This window comes from Dendropsophus ebraccatus, chromosome 8 (genome assembly GCF_027789765.1).
Source record: "Dendropsophus ebraccatus isolate aDenEbr1 chromosome 8, aDenEbr1.pat, whole genome shotgun sequence".
Taxonomy (NCBI): Eukaryota; Metazoa; Chordata; class Amphibia; order Anura; family Hylidae; genus Dendropsophus; species Dendropsophus ebraccatus.
Window position 1 is genome coordinate 88,065,388 of NC_091461.1, and position 22,675 is coordinate 88,088,062.

The 22,675-nt window shown below is 40.0% G+C and overlaps 1 protein-coding gene across 7 annotated transcripts in view; it reads right to left on the reverse strand.

The window, feature by feature from the left end:
• The window catches only part of KCNMA1 (potassium calcium-activated channel subfamily M alpha 1), a 332,984-nt gene that overhangs the window by 145,808 nt on the left and 164,501 nt on the right, over nt 1–22,675 (reverse strand). For all 7 annotated transcript variants that reach the window (XM_069980872.1, XM_069980871.1, XM_069980873.1 and 4 more), the window contains exons 6-9: nt 21,342–21,417; nt 17,767–17,842; nt 16,780–16,950; nt 7,578–7,669 (exon numbers count right to left, since the gene is read on the reverse strand). In XM_069980872.1, the coding sequence (XP_069836973.1) occupies nt 7,578–7,669; nt 16,780–16,950; nt 17,767–17,842; nt 21,342–21,417 (415 nt within the window). The remainder of the gene's footprint in view (nt 1–7,577; nt 7,670–16,779; nt 16,951–17,766; nt 17,843–21,341; nt 21,418–22,675) is intronic.

Sequence of the window (22,675 nt, forward strand, 5' to 3'; positions counted from 1 at the left end):
AGCCTGTGTTTTCAATCCACTCCTGGTTTTGGTTGCAAAATACTGACCAAAATAGTGAGCAAAAATACTGTGTGTGAACATAGCCTTAAAAATGATACAATAATGAGAAAAAAATAAAGACCTCTATTACATTTCCATCAGGGGATTTGAACCAGAGAATGAACTGCTGGTAGGTCTCTATACAGGTGAGTTACCCCTAGGCCACAGCTCCAACACATTTGGACTGAGATATTCAACTATATGTGTTATTTTTTTTAGACATAAACTGCCTACAGAGGACTGATCTGCAACCAGACACTGACTGACAACTGAGCGAGCAGGAGGCTGGGCAGCATTGATTATTCATGAAGAAGAGGGAGGAGGAAGGAGTGGTGAGGTGTGCCATAGTGTGGCACAAACAACTCCTCTTTGCCTCTTCAGTACAGTAGGAGACGTGAGATTGTGCATAATCGACTGCACAGAAAAATACCAAAAGACACCATGCTCGCTAGGGGACTGCCAGCCACAGAACACTGTCAGCACCTTAGGTAGGGCACGGGAGCTGACAGATTCCATTTAATCCACTTGGATGGGATCAGTTAAGATGCAGCAGCTGCTTCTGTCATTCCTTGCCTGCTTAGGTGTAGGCTAAAAGGCTAAAGAGGCTGGTCAGAATAGTGAATCCAGCCAAGCCTCATTGTGACATCACGCCCTGCCCCCTGTCTGCATCATCAGCCTGTGCTCAGCAAACACACACAATGTGAGACAGAGGCATGTAATCTTTGTCTCCTAAGGTGGAAGAGCAGTGAGAGCAGGAGACAAAGTGGATTGGCACAGAGGTCAGCTTTTTTCACTTCCTAAATGTCAATCAGCTACCACTGTGGCAGAACTGTACAGATATGGTAATGCATTATATAGACACATCTATATAACTTTTAATTAAAAAAAAAAAAGTTTTCCTCATCTGGTGTTCCCCTTTCAGCCCAAGAATGCAAGGGAGCAGTGGTAATATGCCTAATATTAGTCAGCCCTCCACAAGTGCATATGCTCCCCATGTTGAGAGAGGAAAAAGAAGCAAAAAATTAAGTAAAATAAAAAACCTTTGAGCAAAAAAATGCTGAACGAGCTTTGACAATATGGTGCAGAATATGTACAAAGATAGGCCCCACAAGTTTGGTGTAAACAGCATGCACCAAAAAAAAAATTGAATAAAATACTATATCTATGCCTCAAGCTGACCAATATGGCCACATTTGTTTAAGAAATGCAAGTTAAATTACCCAATACAACTGCTACTAATGTATGTCATAGTAATATAATAGCTGTACATAACACACATTTAGTTTGCATATCTGTGCCCTATTATTTTCCCTAAGACAACTAGATAATGACGCAAGTGGTTGGCAAAAGCATTTTGTCTGTTTTTGATGCAGTTTAATAAAGGTTCTCGCTCAGTTTGCTGAGTAACGCTTTACATGTTAAGAAAAAAATTTAATAATAGATATAGATATTTACAGCTGGTTCATAATGGGTATTGCTAAAAGAAATCAAAGTAAGAGAAGTATGTACAGTTGTAGAGCTATGTCAGGGGCAATGGAGTAAACGCTGTAACGCTGTATTTGGAGTTAGCCCGTGGTACTGCCTGCTCAACCAATCAGCCACTGCAGTGGTGTCCCATTTCAGTCACTCTTTGGGCAATACTGGTCTATTAGGTCTGACATATCACATTCCTAAAACAAACATATTTTTAGAACAGAAATAATCGGGTAGACAGCGATTTAAAGTGGAAGTATTAGCAGGTTAGACAACTCTAACCTGCTGAAAGCCCCTTTTAGCGCCAGGGCCGCTTAGGAAGAAGGTATGAGTCTTACCTTCTTCCTCATTGGCACCAGGTTCTTAGTCAGGGTAAACTCTGCTCCAGAAAACCCTTATGAGCACTGCTGCATCATTTGGCCTGCCCCTTCTAATGATAATCAATGGAAGGGAGGGAGTGGAGTTTACCCCGACTAACAGTGCGGGACTGGCACCGAGGAGAAAGGTAAGACACATACCTTAAGCCTCAGCGTCCCGGGCGGGATAGGGGTCTATCAGCTTTCCCTTCGATAGTTTCCCTTTAAGCTCCATGACTGAGAGAAAGGGGATGTCAGGGAGAGTTCAATTTTACTATTTAAAAATAATAGGGGTGTTCTAGTTAGTTTTGTCTAACCCCTACATTTTTCTGTCATTTAAAAGTCAAATTTGTGCAAACATTCAAAAGTTTTTAGAATTCAAATATTTTTGTGTACCTCCTCTCACATACCATATGATATTCATTTGTACTGTATATAGCTCATACTTTTGTATTTGATATTTTAAATGTTTTTGGATGATGAATAACATATAAAAAAAAAGGCTTTTGGCACTACTACCAAACATCACTGGGGACTGGGGGACACTGGTGTATACCAGTCTTAAAGTGACACTGTCGTGTTTAAAGTCTAAATCAACAGTAGATGTCATATAAAGCAAGTTTGCCTATATATATATATATATATATATATATATATATATATATATATATACAGTAGTGCCTTGGATTACGAGCATAATTCATTCCAGGTCCGTGCTTGTAATCCAAATCCACTCTTAAACCAAAGCAAAACTTCCCATAAGAAACCACTGAAATGCAGACAATTGGTTTCACACTCCAAAAGTTATGATTTTTTTTTATTCTGAACAACATGTAAAACAAATGAAACAAAGATTTAGAAACAGCTAGATGTCATATTATAGGTTACTGCACAGTATAGCAATCAGCATGTGGTGTATAATGTATAGTAACTGCATAAACCTGCAGAAACAGCAGCAGTTTGTAGATAAAGGATGGAGCTGCAAATCCTCATAATGGAGAGGATGGGAAACACAAGGACTGACAGAGACTGCAGGGTGGGGACAGATGTGAGCACAGTATAGCAGCACTCCCTGTATGAGGAGAGAGGGGTTACAGCTATGAAGTGGATCTTCTATGATTTGGAAGGTAAGGGAGACTTCCTGGGTGAGAGTACAGGGCTGTAGACCCCGCTATGCAGACCCGCCCCTCCTCCGCTCCCCTCCCACCCAGTACAGGGAGCTCTCAAACCAAAGCAATGCTCTTAAACCAAGTCACAATTTTGAAAAACTGTGAGCTCTTAAACCAAAACGCTCTTAATCCAAGTTACTCTTAAACCAAGGTACCACTGTATATATATATATATATATATATATATATATATTTTTTATTTTTTATTTTTTTTTATTATTATTATTTTTTTTTTTTTGCAAACATGGCACTTCCTGTGTTCTGACTTTTTCAAAAAGTCTAAACACAGGAAGCCCTGTGTTTCCTAGGTCACCTGAGCGCTCACAGAGAAGGCAGTCATGTGATTGACATATAAATTGAGCCATGACACTCTGCATTACACCTGCTTGGGACAGGTGTAGATTTAAGCCATGATTTACGCCTACTCCTCCTCACCTTGCCGTTCCCCACTCCCCCCCCCCATCAGGTGGGCAGGGAATACAGCTGGCATACACTGCAGAAAAGTGGCAAATCTGCCCCTTTTCTGTGGCCTACACTAGGGGCCCATTTTCAGAAATATCCCCCAAGGGTATGGGGGATGGAATACATGAAATACAAAGATTTACAGTTCAGTTTGTGGCTGCATGGGACTGCACCTTTAGATCTGCAAGATCTGCTGAAGTTCTGATACTATTTTATTACCTTTGCCTCCAGGACACAGAAGCACAACAAGGATTGGCATACTCAAAATTGAATTAAGTGAGAAATTTTAAAGGTATTCCAGTCCACATGCAAAAACATTTTGTTGCATTAAATACACAACTTTACCAAGAAAATGGTTCCATGGGTAACAGTTGGAAAAAAACCTGTGTGTGCATCCTGTGCTAATTGATACATGGGTTTGTATGTAGCTCTTCTTTTCTGCATTATAATCATTAGAACTGCTTTGTGGCATAATTATCGCATTAGATGGTTTTAAACAAAAGAAATATCGGGGCTAAATGTCAAGTGAGGTAATATGTTTCTGCACTTTGAAGAGAAGCTCCTGAGGTGAGTGCCTGTCACGTCTCATAGCCAAGTAAACTCTTGTATGCCTTCATTTTGTGACATGAGGTGATTTACATGGCAGCATTTACAAATAGACGAGGTGTTGCCTGAGGAATCTAGGCTTGTATCATGCTTCTCATCATGATATAACTATAAAAGTGGATGAGCAAGTAAAGATATAAAGGACTGCTGCCCTACACAGGTTGACTCACCATAGCTCTAATTACTGACCTATACACACTAGAAAAATGTGAGGTAAACCTGCCGAATTCAGACCAACTGTCCATTGCCACATAGTCTACTCCCACATGACTATGATTTTGTTGTCACTGTGCTAGTGTCTTTCATAATACTGCCATGTGAGAAATGTTTATTTGCCGTCTGGTGGATGTTTTTCTATGGCAGGTTCTTAAAAACGAGGAGCTTCCTCATAAAGTTTTGCTTTGAAGCCTGCATAGACGTGACAAGGCCCTAATAACTTACAGTATTTAATGAAACCTGATGTAAGACAAACTAAGTACAAATGGATTGATTTTTTTTTTATTTCCAAAAAATAGCTCTGTCCAGTTTACATGGGGTTAGGTGGCAAAGTCCAACATGAAATGGACATGCTCTCTATGGACATAATATGGTCAAGTAAAACATCTACATATCAATGACCCTACTTGCCCAGCAGCAGCCCTATTTGGGTGCTAGGAATGGAGTGACACATAGGGGGAGATTTATCAAACATGATGTAAAGTGAAACTGACTCAGTTGCCCCTAGCAACCAATCAGATTCCACCTTTCATTCTTCACAGACTATTAGGAAAATGAAAGGTGGAATCTGATTGGTTGCCGGGGACAACTGAGCCAGTTTCACTTTACACCATGTTTGATAAATCTCCCCCATAAAACTAAAACTGGGCCCTATGATGGAGATTTATCTATCATGTGCCCTGGTGTACAACAACTCCAACCCCTGCTCGCCAAACCGTGGTCACAGGGGGATTTAGGGGGGTTGTGGTGGCATAGGCGTGGGGAGGCGTGGCACCAGATTTATGCCCGTTTGCAGGCATAAATCATTAAACCAATCTCCATCTGCTCACAGGCACAGGCATACGCTTCTTAGTAAATCTGGCTGGGAAAAGAGGGCAGGGCTTTATTTAATACTGGCATACTCATACGCCAGTCTTGTTAAATGTCCTCTGTAGATCTTTAACATTATTGCAATGTTAAAGAGGACCTGTTGCCAACCCCAAAAAATTACTTGTTACTACCATTAAAGGGAACCTGTCACGCGGTGTGCCAGGGCAGAGCTCGTCCGACCCCTGTGGAGCCCTGGATACTTACTCTTTCCTGAAAGTCCCGCTCCTGGACCCGGTCCGGGGATGGAGATATCGCCGTCGGAGGCTGAGCGCACGCTGTATGCTAATTACCAGAGATGAGTCCGACGTCAATAGAAAATGACTGGAGCCGTCATTTTCTATGGGTGTTGGACTTATCTCTGGTGAGCCGCGCGCACAGCTTCCGACAGCGAGGTCTCCGTCTAATACTAATAAGGTGCCCTGATTACATATTTTCACAATTTCATGACACAAACTCCTGTTCCCAAGAAACTGTGGTTTATAGTCAGATGGGCGTATATTAGGTGAGAATATACATAATCTCACCAAACACCTAGTATTCAATTAATTTTTTAAAATTAAAAGGGGTCCTCCGAAGACTACAACTTTTTTGATGGATTGATCAAATTATTATGAAATTACATATTGATCAAATTATTATGAAATTACATATTACTTTGCAATGTAACTTTTTAACGTATATAACATACATATTCACTACCATTAAGTGGCAGCAGTAAGAGGCATTACGGCTCCTCTGCTGCCACTGATCTAGTGCTGCTGCACAACGCTATACAGAACAGGGTCCCGTTCCCCCAGTGTACTGTATTTTCTTATATACGGTACCGGGGGGGGGGGGGGGGGTTGTTCGACACACTCTGAGGCTGTATCTGCCAGCCTCTGCGGAAGGAGCAGTGATTGCTCTCACCGCTTGAATGCTACATTTAAAAATGTGTAATTTGAACTAGGGACGAATGCTACAAATGTCATCCTGCCAAAATGGGGTTCAATTGGTGGGTACTCATCGAACAACCAAAAATCATATGTTTTCCAGACATCGGCCTAGAATTATCGATCTGTCTGAGACATCAAATATATTTTTGTCTCAGACACATAGCAACCAATCAAAGCTCAGCTTTCGTTTTTCTAAATAAGCGCTGATTGGTTTCTCTCTCTCTCTCCCTGACAAAAATGAGTCTGATGTGGGTCACTGCATCTGTGCACAGTAAGGTCAGAACTATAAATAGTGGCCTTCTACTAGCAAAATATAATCTAGATTTTTACAATATTCAATATTTTTACATGCACAAATATTAACAGCTGTAAAAATCGATGTAATTTGACAATTAAAGGAGAAGTTGAGCGGGGCAACAAATATTCACTTCGGGCAGGGGGTGGAGGGAACTTATAATTACAGCTCCCCATGCCGCACTGCCCCACATCCCGCTTCAGGGGCACCTGCCGGCACTCTACTGCTCTCCCCTCTTCTACGACTCAGGTGATGGATGCCTGCTCAGCCAGTCAGTGACTGGGAAGGGACAACGCTGCAGTCACTGATTGGTTGATTGGCCTTCCAGTGGGGGTCCCGGACCAAATGGCAGACTTCTCCTTTAAGGCAGATTATACATTATCGTATAACATAATGCATAATCCACCGCTGAACGACCACAAAGTTGCCAGTTTTGGTATTCGAACCAGAACTTGCGGCAGGAATATATGTTTTCTAATAGGCTTGTGTGAAAACATTCTTAAAAACAGAGATGAAAATACAAGTTGTGTACTCATTTTGATTAGGGATGGTCCGAACCTGGTTCGGACGGGGTTCGCACGAACCCAAACCCTCCGCAATGATTACCGCTGTCTGCCCGCTCCGTGCAGCGGGCGGATCCAGTGGGAGGAACGCCTGGAAAACTGTGATACAGCCATAGCCATAGGCTGTATCCCAGTTTTCCAGGTGGTCCTCCCGCTGTATACGCCCGCTGCACGGAGCGGGCAGACAGCTGGAATCCGATGCCGAGCGTTCAGGTTCAGCCGAACCCGAACCTCGGCGGGTTCGGACCATCCCTAATTTTGATACCAACCATTAATAGCTAATGAATATCAATTAACATTGAATAAAAGAAAAAAAATTATGGTAAATGGAATACCTTTAAAATATTCAAAATTTACCTTGCTCTTAAGGGAAAAAAAAAACTAAAGCAAAACCAAACTTACTTTCTCCCTCTTGTCGAGTTAAACGTCCCGCCATATTTCTTCCGGTTAAGGATGAGAGCAGCAATTTCGGGGACGTATCGGGCAAACATTGCCTGAGTGCGTGGAACGAGAAATAGGAAGAAAAAACAAAGGACAAATAGCATGCAGAGAGGTTCGCCCTGCAGCAATGACACCACGCCTTGGTCAATACTTACTTCCGTCCACTAACTGCACTATAAGAACCACCATATTTCTTTCGGTTTCCTATTAACTCTATGATTTCGGGGACGTAGCTGGCAAACATGGCCTAGGAAGGAAGACAGGAGACAGAAGAGAAGACTAAAAAGAAAGAAAGGACGTCTGTTGCAGAAAAGGACACGCTTGACATAGGGGGTGGAGTTGGGAGAGCAGCTCCAGCTATATAAACCAGGTTTGGATGGATTTATCTAACAATTAAATAGGACATTCAATGCATTTGTACTACCTACACCAGATTAAAGGAATGAAACAAAAGAGATACTAATAAGTTATACCTATGGAATGTTGTCAAGATCAAAAAGTCATGCTCATCATTGCTATTTTATGGGGAATACAGGAGAGCGGACATGCTAAAGAATGTTACTGGGTCAGTATAGCAATCTCCAAAAATGTGGGCCCTGTTAATAATTGGTGACCTGAATAGCTACGTTAGGTGAAGAATGCTCAGTATAAAGTGCTGAATTTAGAAAAGCAAAAAAGGAAGCACAGATGTGAACTTAGTCTACCATTCATGCAAAAGGAAACATTGAATGACTCTATATAAAACTAAACGCTGAGAATTTGTTGAGTAAATTGTTTTTACCTATTTCCTTCTTCTACTCGTGAAAGGGAAATAAAATGCAAGCACAAGGGGGTTAGATTGCTAATAATGTTAACTGTTGGATAACTCAAAACTGTGATGAGACACACCAAAACCAACACAAAATTAAAATTTGGCTCCACTTTCTTATTAATATTGTGAAAATCCTGCATTTTTATAATACATTTTTTTTATATTGTTCCCCCTAAAATGTTACAGGGCAGGTTTGCTGGTGACTATATTATTCTTCTAAGCTGCACGAGGGTGTACTGCCCTGAATGGGCAAATAATCTCATAAAAATATTAACCTCTATTCTTCAAAGGAATACTAGAAGAACAAGAACATTAAGGTGCGAGGGGCAGATTTTGGATGCATGCAGAGCAGTACACCAACACACATATTAAGATTAAGTCATACAAAACTAAAATAATATAATAATATAATAATAATAAGCTATGTGAGTAGCAGTTTCTAGGTACAGTATCAACATTTTGTTGATCACTTTGAAAACCAGAAAAAAAAATTGTGCAAAATAAATACCATAGTATAAATATATTACAAAGATTTCAGGTTAACAGGGGTGTTAAGAATAAGGAAACCTTAGGAAATACTTTATGTTAATTTCCCCTGATTTTCAAAGTCTTGCAGTTATTCAGTAGGAACATTCATTGTTTAGTAAGGAATAAAAAAAATTGAAAAAGTAAAAAAAAAAATCGGTTCAGGTCATAATGAATATGATATGATCAGGGTAGATTTTAATTTCTTGGACATAAACAATAAAAGTTCCCATTCAATGTATGCAAGCAAGTGTATTAAAGCTATGAGGAACTAAAACAGTATATTACATTTATTGTTTTCTTACTGAAATCATAATATTCATTTATCACATTTGATTGTGTAGTTAAAAGTCTAGGTTTCACTTTAAATAATAAAATATAACAACACATAAAACCACACATTTAGGTGGAGTTCCCACTGACTGGTTTTAGTATTTTCATTCCTAAAAATCTGGTGCAGTTCAGTTCAGCAAAGGGCTGATCAACCATCCTACACGTCTGTTACATACACATTCTCAACCAACACCTGGTTTCCCAATGGAAGCATGGAGCTGATCTCCCTTTGCCGAGCGTGTTTGAAAGAGCAAAAATACTTGGGTCTACCAAATAATACCCAAAGAATAAGAAAAAAAAAATGGGGGATGTCACAAAAATCCACAAAAAGGTATACAATACGAAAACCGAATTGTAATAAAAAGGAGAAATGACCAGAAGGTGCATTTTCTGTGAATCAGAGACTTCAGTCTGCAAGACATTGCAAGATGGGAATCATTAATTTCCAAACAGAACACACATCCTAGTTCTAGAATGTAATGGTTACATGAACTTGTGAAAAGTAAGACACTTGCTAACTGGCAGGTATAATACTGTTACTTTGGGTCCTTATTACTAGAACTCTGTTACTGTTTGCCACCTACATCTTGGTAGACAACTCTTATGTAAGCCAAACAAGCAGCGGAACTAAAAGGTTCAAGAAAAAGCAAGCAAACCCTTTGAACCCTGAATTTCTGCACTGATTACACATAAAATGTGGTCACCATTATAGACAAACTATACAAATAACACCCAAAGAGTCTGAAGCCCCGTTTTACACAGAGCAATTATCAGCCGTATTCAGCCTTTACCAACCGTTACGGACCATAATCGCTTAGTGTGATTGAAGACAACGATCAACCGTCAATGTCAGCTAATCGTTGTCTTTCAACATGTTGAAAGACCAACAATCAGAACAGCAGCGATATGCCACTGTCGCCCCGTGTAATAGGAGCGGCGGCAGCAGACCGACGCCATCTTTTATGGGCTGCCCGGACAATCTAGCGACCTGACAGGTCTCGATGCTCTCTTGCTCCCTCTCATCGCCCTGTGTAATAGGGTAGGGGCTTTACTGTTTAACTCTTTTACTGAGCATATTGAGTAAACAACCACTGGATACAGTACTGGAAAACTTCTCCCAGGACCACATCCAGCTTTTCTAGGCACTAGGAGCGGCACAGAGTTCAAAGACAGCCAGCTGAAAAACCCATGGCTGAGCTTAGCGAATCACTTAGCTAGCACTGTAATTTTGCTAACCCCTGCTAAATCATGTTTCCTACAGCTTTTATAGAATTTTAGACCACTTCTACACATATGTGCTTCCATTTATTAATATATCAGGGATACTTTGCAAGCACAAAACATGACTTGTTTTTTCCAAAAGTCATCCTAATCATCATCCATTCTTTAGTTGATTTACTTATGTGCATTGGATCAATGTTTTTTCAGCCTAAGGTCAGGGACTGCTCCCTTAACATTCTTTTGTAAAATGTTTTAATATAAATTTAAATTCATTGTTCCTTTCATTATCAAAAGGGGCTCAAGTCCCAGAGACAGCCAAGCAGCCCCAAACCATGATGATTCCTCTACCATGCTTTCACAGTTGGGGTGAGGTTTTGTTATTTTCGTGCTGTTTTTTATGTTGTGCACAATGTTCTTTCTCTAAACACAGCATTCTGTACTTTTGTATTTATCCATTTCTAGAACAAGTCTTTTTATGTAAAAATGTTTAGGAATTTTCTAGTTTTAGACTTTTCCACCTATATTTTAAAATGTCCCTGGAATCATTCAGTTTTAATTATGGCCACTAAGCCTAAAAATAGTCTGACACACACTTTCTACAAAGAAAACTTTTTAGCAGTCTCCTCACTAAAATCATAGGCAGGATTACAAAGTGTATAGATAACAAAGACAACTTAGGCCTATTTCTTATGCTAAGTTTACACGAGGCGATTATTGGCCCGATCGTACAATTAACTATTTCGAAGTAACGATTTTTTTTTTATAACGATCAGCATTTAGACGGTACGATATATCATACGGAAAAATCGTTTAGCGACCGTGCGCCTGCAGCCCGAAAGACGTAACGTAACGTATGTTCTTGGCCGCGGTGGTGGGGGCGATCGGAGCGGCAGCGGGTGGGGGTGGCGATCGGAGCGGCGGGGGTGGCGATCGGAGCGGCGGCGGTGGCAATCAAAGCCGCAGCGGGGGTGGCGATTGGGGAGGCGGGGGTGGCGATCAGAGCGGCGGCGGGGGTGGCGATCAGAGCAGCGGCGGGGGTGGCGATCGGAGTGGCGGCGGGGGTGGCGATCGGAGCGGCGGGGGTGGCAATTGGAGCGGCGGGGGGGAGGCGATTGGGGCGGCGGGGGTGGCGATCAGAGCGGCGGCGGGGGTGGCGGTCGAGCCGGCGCAGGGGGCTGCGGATGAGTGGGGGGCTGGGCTGCGAGCGGGGGGCCAGGCGGCGGGCGTCCGGACTATCACGTGACGACTGTTTACACGGAACTATTGTCGAATTTTTTGCGATTGGCAAACGACGATTTATGAACATGTTAAAAGATCAAAATGAACATTTTTTCGATCGTTCGCTGCGTTTACACGTACGATTATCGTTCGAATTCGATCGTTATCGCGATAATCGTTTTGTGTAAACGTAGCATTATGGTGCGTTTACACAGACAGATTTATCTGACAGATCTTGGAAGCCAAAACCAGGAACAGACTATAAAAAGGGAACAGGTCATAAAGGAAAGACTGGGATCTATCCTCTTTTCATATCCATTCCTGGGTTTGGCTTCCAAAGTCTGTCAGATAAATCTTTCTGTGTAAACACACCCTTAGGAATGCTCATTTGCCCAATAATTGTCCTGCCTGTCGGCTGATTTGATCTTTTGTGCAGCCTGTGAAATAATCCTAGTCAGCCGCACATCTCTGTCTATACAGGTAATGTTTGACCAATAGCGCATTTAAATAGCCACACAAGCGGGACTCCCAATTACTCGTGCCATGTAAAGGCAATGCAAACAAACTCTGACTTGCCTATTATTCAGGAATTATTATTTATATGTGTTTATGGTTTCGATAACAATCAGACCACATTTTATTGTAATCAATGCAGAAATTCATGTGATTCCAAACAGTTCAATTACTTTTTCTTGCCACTGTATGTTTCCTGACCGCCAGGAGAGCTCAGATACACTGTCAGGAAATACTATGTAGGTAAACTGACAAGTAGCATATCTCTATTTCTTCTCATTTTACAAGCATTGATATTAAATCTGTCTATTGTCTGTCTGTATGGTATCTGAAGACTGTGGTTGTCATCTGATTCTATACATATTGCCTTGCCTTGTGGGAGAACAATATAATATGGCTGGGTATATAAGAGTATCCACAATCAGAACATTACTTGATGGCCTAAGCTTTACTGTCATATGGCATGACACAGTTTGTCTGAAGCAGTTCGGTTAAAAGGCCACTTTCAGTAGACAACAGAATACTTTCAGATATACAGAAACATGCAGTAGGATACAAAAAGTTAGAAAAATGTCCACAGTAAACATAAAAATGCTATCAGGATATAGACGTCTAAGATACTGTTCACACACGTGTTAATTTTTCTGACCTATCTGATTTAGTAAAACCTTGTATTCCCCATGAAATAGCAATCCTGCAGCATCTTTTCCTATAGCTCTGTTATGTGTCCGTTACCTATTATTCTTACTAGAAATGTATGACAAATGTATGACTGGGTGTTACCAGCTGAGGTTGTGTCCCTATATTTCCAGTGAGGATATTCCAGTAATGGCACATTACAGAGCTATAAGAATAGATGTTCCAGGATTGTTATTTCATGAATACAAGAATTAAAACAGATGGATCAGAAGGGACCACAAGGTCTCTAGTACTCAGAGTCTTGGCACATAGGCTTACATAAACCAATAGTTTGCATTATTTAGATGCTTATGGCTCCACTATCATCATATATTTGTGTTCTTACAATATTGTATCTTTCCTTCCATTAAAATGCATTTAATGCAGCCAATCCACTTAAATATCACATTAAAATAATGTCTGAACAGAATCTTACTTGTATCTTCATAGATATGTAAACAACCAGAAATGGAGTGTTCATTGACAATGCATTGCAGTGTGCTCTGACATTCACAATAGTGCACCAGGAAATGTGCACTAATTCACTGAAAAATGCACCTCTGGTTACATAACAGATATATAAATGTTCTAAAGGACATTTAAGGAGACAGGGCATAAATAATGCCAAACAAAATCGATGGTTGACTTAAAAAAAAAAAATTAAAAAAATAATTGTAGTCATATATATCATAACAGATCCTTTAAAAAAGAAAAAAAAAAAGAAAAACTGCAAAAAGTCCCAATTTTCATTGGGGACGTCCCTTAAATGTTTGGATCTAGGAAGTGGTGGGGACACATATAAAACAAAACTAAACAGACAAAAAAAAGTTTGCGGAAAAAAAAGGTGATGCTATTTCGGAGGGTCACACACTAGGGAGAGGGGGGGTAAAGGGGAAGTTCAGTCTATTTATAAAATAATACACATACAGAGCCATGTTTTGTCCAACAAACATGTATGACTTAACCTACTGCGGTCAAAGGTGGGTGCTGGAAACAAATATCTTTTCTCTACCTATATCTGAGAAAAAAGAGCAATGAAATGCAAAGACCAGAATTACTCGGAGCTATGAGCTTTTATAGGAAACCGATAAATAATGGTACAGGTGTAACTAGAAAGTGCTGGGGTCCATAGAAATCAAATTCTTCTCCCCATGCACTTATGGTTAGAGCAAGCTGTCCTCAAAGTTGTGGGCATGGGGGGCATCAAGCCTCAGAACAAACCCCTAAATGATTTCCTCAAAAATCGAAAATAAATAAATCTGACTTAAAATACCGCTATGCACTGCTCATTTTCAATAACATATATATATAATTATGAGACTATGGGACGATTTGGCTTTATTCACACTACATTTGTGATGCACTGTTGTCTTATATGCTCGGAAAATCTGGCATCTTCACTCCAGCATGCCCAAAGACTTTATTGGCCACACATAACCCAAGAGGATATGTCAGGATTCCACCAATCCTGCTGTATTAAAGGGCATGATAAACTCCATTGTTCAATACGACAAACGCAGTCAGCTGCAGAATTTTTCCTTAGATTAGTTTCGCCTTAAATAACTATAATTAGGACTTTGTGTTGACAGCTATAGGTTTAGGTTGTGCCTATTATTAAAAGGTTGATTAATTTTTAGAGCATATCACACCATGTGAGGTGGGTGCAGGATAGGAATTATTTGGTTAGACAACTAAAGACAGTATGGATCATACTGTGCAGCAGTTATTACAGCCATATTGTAATATTTTACCGTTGTAAATAACATTTTGGGTTAAGTTTACAAAGCAACATGGTAAGGTCGATGCATTGCGATGATAGGGTAATCTCCAACCTGCCGACACTTTGACCCAGAGTTATGTCATATTGTTTGTTGGAATAATAAGGGACCACGGGGTGACAAAAAAAGGGTAATAAGCAAAGAGGGAGTAGTCTGAAACCTAAAAAAAATATCTCCACAAGAACGAATACATCCAATTTCAATGTTTAAGCTATTACATTCTGAAGAGACAAGCAATGTATAATAGTCTCTTCAGTAGACAGCAATATTTAACTCAATAAAAGAATTTAAAAAACAGATAAATTCCTAGCTCACTGCTTTATGATAAGCCAGTACCTAAAGCTATAAAGGGCACACTGGAGCAATCTACCTGTCCCAGTGCTACTGAACTGAATAGAGAAGTAATGAGCATCACTGTGACTCACAAGCTCAGCAAAGGAAGGAGCAACAACTACAAAAAGACCCACCTGGGACACTACAATTGTGCTACAAGTGATGCTCAGTACACTTAAAAGCCCAGATAACATTGCTGGCACATCAAACATACTATAAACCAATTATAAAAAGTCAGTGCATTTGCTATTGAGTGGACAACATAATGAATGTGGTTGATAAATCTACTAAAAACATACCCTACTATAGCATGAAAACCTGCAGAGCAGTGGTCCTCATCATATGTGAGGTCTTTCCAGAAATTCAAAAACTGTTAGGTACAACATGAGGAATATTACTCCAAAGGCAAACCATAAACACAATTGGGGGTGTTCACTAATGTTTTTAGTTTTGTCATGGGGGTGGGGTCCAGCTCTGTGTTCCAGTTGTGTTCCAGCTCTGCCATTCTGTGCCGTGACATCTGCTGAGAGGGTGTCTCTTGTTCCAGGCTGTGCCACCCTCCTCTACAGGTGCATCGCTGTGCTGTACTCTTGCGATAAGCGAGAGTACAGCCGACACAGCAGAGCCCTACTGTCACTTTTTGCAAGAGTACAGAACAGCACTGTATGTAATGAGGAGGACTGCACAGCCTGGAACAAGAGACCCCCTTGCAGTAGACCTTTCAGCACAGAAAGGAGGAGCTGGAACACAGCCGTGCAGTAACGTCCAGCGGCAGAGCTGTATACAAAAATAAGCTTGGCCAGAGTACCCTTTTAATTTATACTCACAAACCTATTCAACCTATATCTAATCTCAACCATTTATTATGTTTTTCTTTATTTTGTATATTTTCTTTTCTAATTGATTCTATATATTGGCGCTATTAGTGAGTTTCAGGGGTATAAAAAGAAAGCGCCAAGAGTAGCACATAGAATTAAACAGCTAAAAGAATTAAATTTTTATGATTCTTAGGGTTTTGCCTTCTGTTCTTGGCCCCACTGTGGCTCATTATTTACTTCCGTCATTACAGTGATGACAGAATAGCCCAACATAATAAAGCAAATGGGTCGTCTGTGCCATGCTAAAGAAAGCAATTGCCACTTGGAGTAAAAAAAAAAATAAAAAAAAATCATGGGTTCACAAAAAGGTCAAAAAAAACACAATTAAATGGCACAGATCCCCATAACTGACCTAACCAAGTTCATGGTACACCAGCACATGTAGTAATAAACTACCCAGAATATGTGATGATATGTAATCAGAGGTTTAAGAAATTATTTGCTGCTGTCTGCTAATAGTCAACCTGTGGACATGGAAAATGGTTCTATTATATGTTATACAGCAGCCTTGGCCTAGATGTGTATGAAAAAGTTTTGTTTGTCATTACTTGTGTTTAGTGATTTTATCCTCCCATCAAAAGTCATATGTCCTACTGGGAAATTGTACCATTGTATAACTTTGGGAAAAAAGCTATATGCAGTAAAGCGTTCACTAGCCTGGTGTAAATATAGTGGAAATGAGCACATGGTGTGGTCATATTTGGTAATCTGCTACATTTAATAATCTGACCCAACAGAACAGATCTCAGGGCTACTTTTACTCTCCTAGACAAGGTAACACACTATACACAATGATACCTTGTCTACGAATGTAGTAAATAAGCAGAGACCACTGTCCTCAGAGCCACAGTCCCACAGAATCAACTCGGTATACAAGGCATATTACTAAGAAGCATCCTGTGACTACTGCCCATTTACACCACACTAGAGAAACTCTTTATATCATTACAGTTGGATGTATTCAGTCCTTTCAGTCATGAGAATTTTTGAAAGACGGATTTAATTTGCTCTGCAGGTCTTAATGCAACTATAAAAAAAAATAATTTCCAAGAAATTAAATTTTGTTTACCAAACCGCCGAGAATGAAGAAGACCATGAAGAGTCGGCCAAGGGTAGTTTTTGCATAAACATCTCCATATCCCACAGTAGACATGGTCACCATTAGCAGGTAAACACATTCCCAATATGAGATGCTCTGTGAGTTTCGGAAATCATCCCATGGGTCTCCAGAGTTCTCCACCTACAAAGAAAACACCTATTAGTAATTTAACGAAAATTAGGTAGGAAGAAAACAGAAGGGGGGACACTGTGTGTCCAGGAGACATGGTAGGTGGTTTTATCTAAATATCATTTATTAGACAGCAAGGGCCAGATGTCTTAGATTTACCGGAAAATCAGAAGGTAGAGCCCCTACTACACAGGGTGATCAGAGGGAGCATGCGATCGCCGCCCTGTCAGTCACTGCTCCCTTACTCTTCGCGTGTAATAGCATCAGCAGTGAGCAGGTAAGTGCGGGGGGGCTCCTATTACACCAAGCAATGGAGGCAGATCTTTGTTATTGCTCTGTTTCATTTTTCAACATGTCGTAGTTTTGTGATTATTCGCCATTACGGTTGTTAATCACTTTGTGTAATAAAAGGCAACAATCAGCCGACATGCATGAGGCACGACATGCACGATTCTAATGGAGCCACGCCATAGAGGGGTGGGGGTTCCCGCCCACTGGAGGCAAGCCGGCCCGCCTCCAGTGCTTCACCTCAGCCGGTGCCCAGGAATCTTCCCCGTGCCGGTGTCGTTCTATCCATGTACAAGACTTAAAATGGATGTACTGATGGTACATTTGCTTTAATATAAATATTATTACCATTGGGAATGTATGACACTGGGAACCCAATGGAATAGGCCAAACTGTTTTTGTGTAATTTCATTCTAGTGTTCTGATCTTATATGTAGTGACATTGATGGCTGGTACCAGTGTGCACAACCCCCTTTAACCACGAGAAGAATTACCAAAATCATACAAAATCTGAGAAATATTGAAACAAAGCAAACTTACTAAATGAATGAAGCCGGCAGCTGTCAACCATGTACTGATAAAAATGGAGCAAAGGTTTACCAGCTTAATGGAATTACTGTAAAAGAAAGGAAACAACAAGAAACGTTTCAAATGCAAGAAAATACTATAAACAGTCTAGCATCTATGAAATGTATCTTCATTTACAATGTTTTGCTTCATTGTTCTGCATCTACATGTGTCACATACACAGCATCTCCTTAATACAGCGCCCGGTGGAGCATGACCTGATTAAAATCAGAAGACATAATAAAATCTGAGACACACAGAGATAAATTAGGGTTCGATCCACTTCTGAAGGTGCCCTATTACAGCCTTGATAAGGCCTATCTTGTAGCGTCTCTCGGACAAACATTGGGGGAACCCTCCAATGAATACCTATTATAAATGCTACTTAGCAGGCCCAATAAACCACCCATAGTGAGGGTAACATCATACTCTTATGGCCACTATTGGGTGAGGGCTGTCTGTAGATATATCTATTGTATACACCAGCACATATGACAAATGAGTAGAACTCCCTTCAGTTAGTTATATACAGAACTGTATGGCTGTGTAAATGAGATGTTAGGGTGTTTAGATCCATGGTTATATTAGATTTTGATTCTCTTTGACAACCAAACACCATAGATTCTAGGATTTTCAATCCATGTATCCATCCGCTGCTATACAGTATAGTGCTGTGCCTCTGGAAGAAATAGTTACAAATTTCATGAAAAAACATAAATATCATTTTTCAATTTAAAATGTTTCATTTTTCAAGATGTATTTTTACATTCTCTATATTTAGCAGAGATTAGTATAAAAAATAGTGTGCTCTAAGCTGCAGCCGACATCTGGGGAAAATCCGGATTCATGCTTTCACACTAAGCCTGCTGTGTTGCTGTATACACCCTAGCAATGCCAGACCAGAGGGCACAGGATAAGTAACCAGCTGTGTTTCTCTAATATTCTACATTCTTATAGCAGGAACCCAATATCTTATGAGAATTCTCTTACACAGTAGAGTAATGGAAAATCACAGCAGCACAGGAAGGCATGGTTACCACTACTTCTAAGTGTACAGTTACGAAAAAACACAAATGCTGCCTCACTCTAAAATGTATATACCAATCAGCCATAACATTAAAACCACTGACAAGTGAAGTGAATAATATAATTTAGGGGTTTTTTTTCTAGAAAAAATACATAAGAAAATAGGTTTATTTTTTTGTATGGACTATTGCAGAGTGTAGAGGTTGTATTGGCTTTTGAATATATACCCCCCCACCCTTTTCATTTGAAATTGTTATGATGTTGACCTAATTTTTAAAAAATAAGACTGAGGTACATTGATTAATTAATGGGGACTTAAATATGGTAATGAATCCCGAATTCTATAGGCGAAGTAGTAAACATCTGGCTGTCGTCCAACCCACCCCCTAGCAAAGTCTGCCCGGGAGGACCTTGCTATAGCGCCCCATATAATGCAGCATCACACATTGACTTGGTGTTATGTAACAGGGAAGCTTCGGGGAGTATTACATGCATGTCCTATGAGCTGAAAACAATATTGGACAACACACCTATGGTAGTTACATTAAGTATGAAGAAGATGCATTGCTTGGGGGGGGGATTTCGGTTCAACCCTCATTGGTTGAATAATATAATTTAATTTATTTTGTGACAGTGTCACCTTTAAAGGGTATAGATATATAAAGTAGCCAGAATACTACAGTGAATATCCGGCAAAGAACTAAATATTTATTATTATTAATTTATGAATAATATTTACTTATTTTTTACAAAATATAAATGGTTGCTTAGGTGTCAAAGAAGGAAAACTCTTTGGAATTAGAAGAATTTAAATGGAATAAACGTTTTTTGTTTTTTTTTTAAGCTGCTGGCATATTGTTTAATGTGCAGTATAAAAAAAAATGTGAAAATAAAATTCTATTGTTCTCTGTGCTAAGGTTTCACAGAGAAAATAAAATGTTGTCTACATAGAAAATCTATGACTCCCACAATAACACGTCCTGTGTCAGACTACTCAGCCAGCAAAGAAATAATCTTTATTTGGTGAGATAAGATAACAGCTGAAGTCCATCTAATTGAGTTTTGTGTCGGTGTAGGGGTTAAGCTTCTTGCTGGATTTTCTCTGTGTTATGAATGGCCAGACGTTGATTTCATGAATGAGATTTCGTTGTAATCCTAATGCCTCAGTTACTGCCCTCCCACTCCCATCTGTTAACCTTGTCACACGCAAAGAGAAAAACAATGACAAAGTCACACACATGCAAATACATAAACAATGAAAATGTAGAGACACTGTATAATTCACACACATCACAGAGCAGAACATTTGTGAGCCATATTCTATCACCAGACTCGTATCATAGGCATCAAAAAACTATTTTCCCCGGAAATCACTAGAACCCTCAGGAGGAAGCAAACAGCTAAGCCTTTCTATCCCTGTCTGCTCATTGCAGAAGATGGCTCCGTTGACTTTCTATAGAATCCTGCAGCAGAAGAATAAGAGAGAAGAAGTGCTTAGCTGAGTCCTTCTAGTAACCATGCGGGTCTAGACACCCAGACCCCAACCAATCAAAACTTTTAACATACAGTATATCTTTGACATGACATACATATGACATTTAAATTATAGAACACTTTAAATGAGAAATCCGTCAAAATTTTTTATTAAAGTATTGTATTGGCCCCCAAAAGTTATACAAATCACCAATATACACTTATTACGGGAAATGCTTATAAAGTGCTTTTTTCCCTGCACTTACTACTGTGTCAAGGTTTCACTTTCTGGATAAAATGGTGATGTCACGACCCAACTCCCAGAGCTGTGCGGGCTGTGGCTGCTAGAGAGGATGATGACAGGGGGATGCTCAGTGCCCCTCCAGCGCCCTGTGTCCCTCAGTGTCCCTCTGCCATCATCCTCTCCAGCAGCCACAGCCCACACAGCTCTGGGAGTCGGGTCGTGACATCACCATTTTATTCAGGAACTTGATGCAGTGGTAAGTGCAGGGAAATAAGTACTTTATGTGCATTTCCTGTAATAAGTGTATATTGGTGATTTGTATAAGTTTTGGGGGGCAATACAATACTTCAATAAAAATGTTCGCCAGTGTTCTCCTTTAAGTAAAAAGCTTCCACATTATTGCTATGTGCTAAGACCCTGTTTAGTGACACAAAGAGTAACTGCTCTGTCCCATTACATGGTGTCTCTGACAGGCACTCTTCTCTTCCTAAAAACATTGCTTCTAGGGGAGAATATCTGCGTAATATAGCATCTGTTGCTGCATATCAGGGAATCATCAATAAAAAAAAACTAGGTATCCTTGTGTAAAATTGCCCAAATGGGTCCATAGCAGTCTATAGGTGCTTTATTAGGTGGTTCTGTGTAATAAGGATCCCACATATGGTCACATGCATCAGGTTGTAGTATTTCATGTTGTCTATTCTATTATTGCATTAACATATATTCCATTAGTACAGGCCGGGATAACCTGGACTAGGGACCTAGACAGCATATGATATTTGTAGTGTTTGGTTTGCTTTCTTACCTTGTTTTTAAAATGTTTAAAAATTGCAAGATTTCAGAAAACTGGATGAGCCTCAGAGCACGTAGGAACCTCAAGCCTGGAAGAGAGAAGAAGTCATGGTTATGGATTTATTGGTGTATACAGCCAGTCTCTGAACCACCTATCAAACTTAGCCATGATGAAAATCAGAAACTAAAGAGGGGGGCCATACTTAAGCCTTACAGCCACCTCAAAAATTTTGACAAGAAAACTTTCGATCCATTGGGGTGTCAGTACTGATTGCTAGATATATGTAGGAGAAGTTACCAGTGATGCACTTACTCCTCAGCTTAGTGCTCACTCCATTTTATTGCAGGTCATGGGCTCCATAGACTTACAATGGAGCCTTTCTCCTGCAGTGAGGCAGTGTCGCGCACAGCCACATCTAGAGATCAGTGGGACGGACCTGACCAATCAGAACTTTTAAAATGTCTGTGGCAGTAACACTTTAAGGAATACATATCTAACTACCTGGAGCAGGGGAAATTGGTGTTTGTTTGCCCCCAATTCCTTTACTATAGAACAGAGGGTTAATTCCTTTCTCTCATTTGTAAATATGTTAAAGGTGTTATCCAGAGCTACAAAAACATTGCCACTTTCTTCCAGAGAAAGCACCACTCTTGTCCCTAGTTTAAGTGGGATTTTGAAATGAAATTGTAAACCGCACCTGAACTGGAGACAAGAGTGGTGCTTTCTCTGAAAGAAAGTGGCCATCTTTTGTAGCACTGGATAACCCTTTTAAGATGACCCCTACGAAAGATATCATCACCCATTAGATGAGTTGCAGCCAATCAGGTTGGGATTCCCTCTCTCCAGGGGCTCCATATCGCTATATGTATTATATAGAATGAATATAGATGAACAGTGAACAGTCAAGCTAAATGAATTCCATTTTAACAGAACTTGTAATTGCTATATAAGAGCCCATTTGCTTTGGATCAATGCAATACATTACATTGCACATATAGTAGCCATCTGTTAAATGAAGGTGTAAAAGTCAGCCGAACCATTTTCTAAATGAAATCCCTATTACTTCCTCTTATTGGATCTCCAGATTAAGTTTCAAACAATGACAGTAGAAGGGCACATTTCATTAAAGGTCACGCTAAAGCCTATGGTATATTCATCACTTACAGCCCAAGCTGCATATTATCTTTAGGTAAAGAAGATCAGAGTAACGGAGGGCAACAAGTGATAAAGTCAGTCAGCAACAGGGCTTGTATCCATTACATTATGGGTGGATGGATTTTATCACCACCTATTCCCTAAAAAATAGGACTTTCTGAAATATATCTGAAATATTGCCACAAGCAATG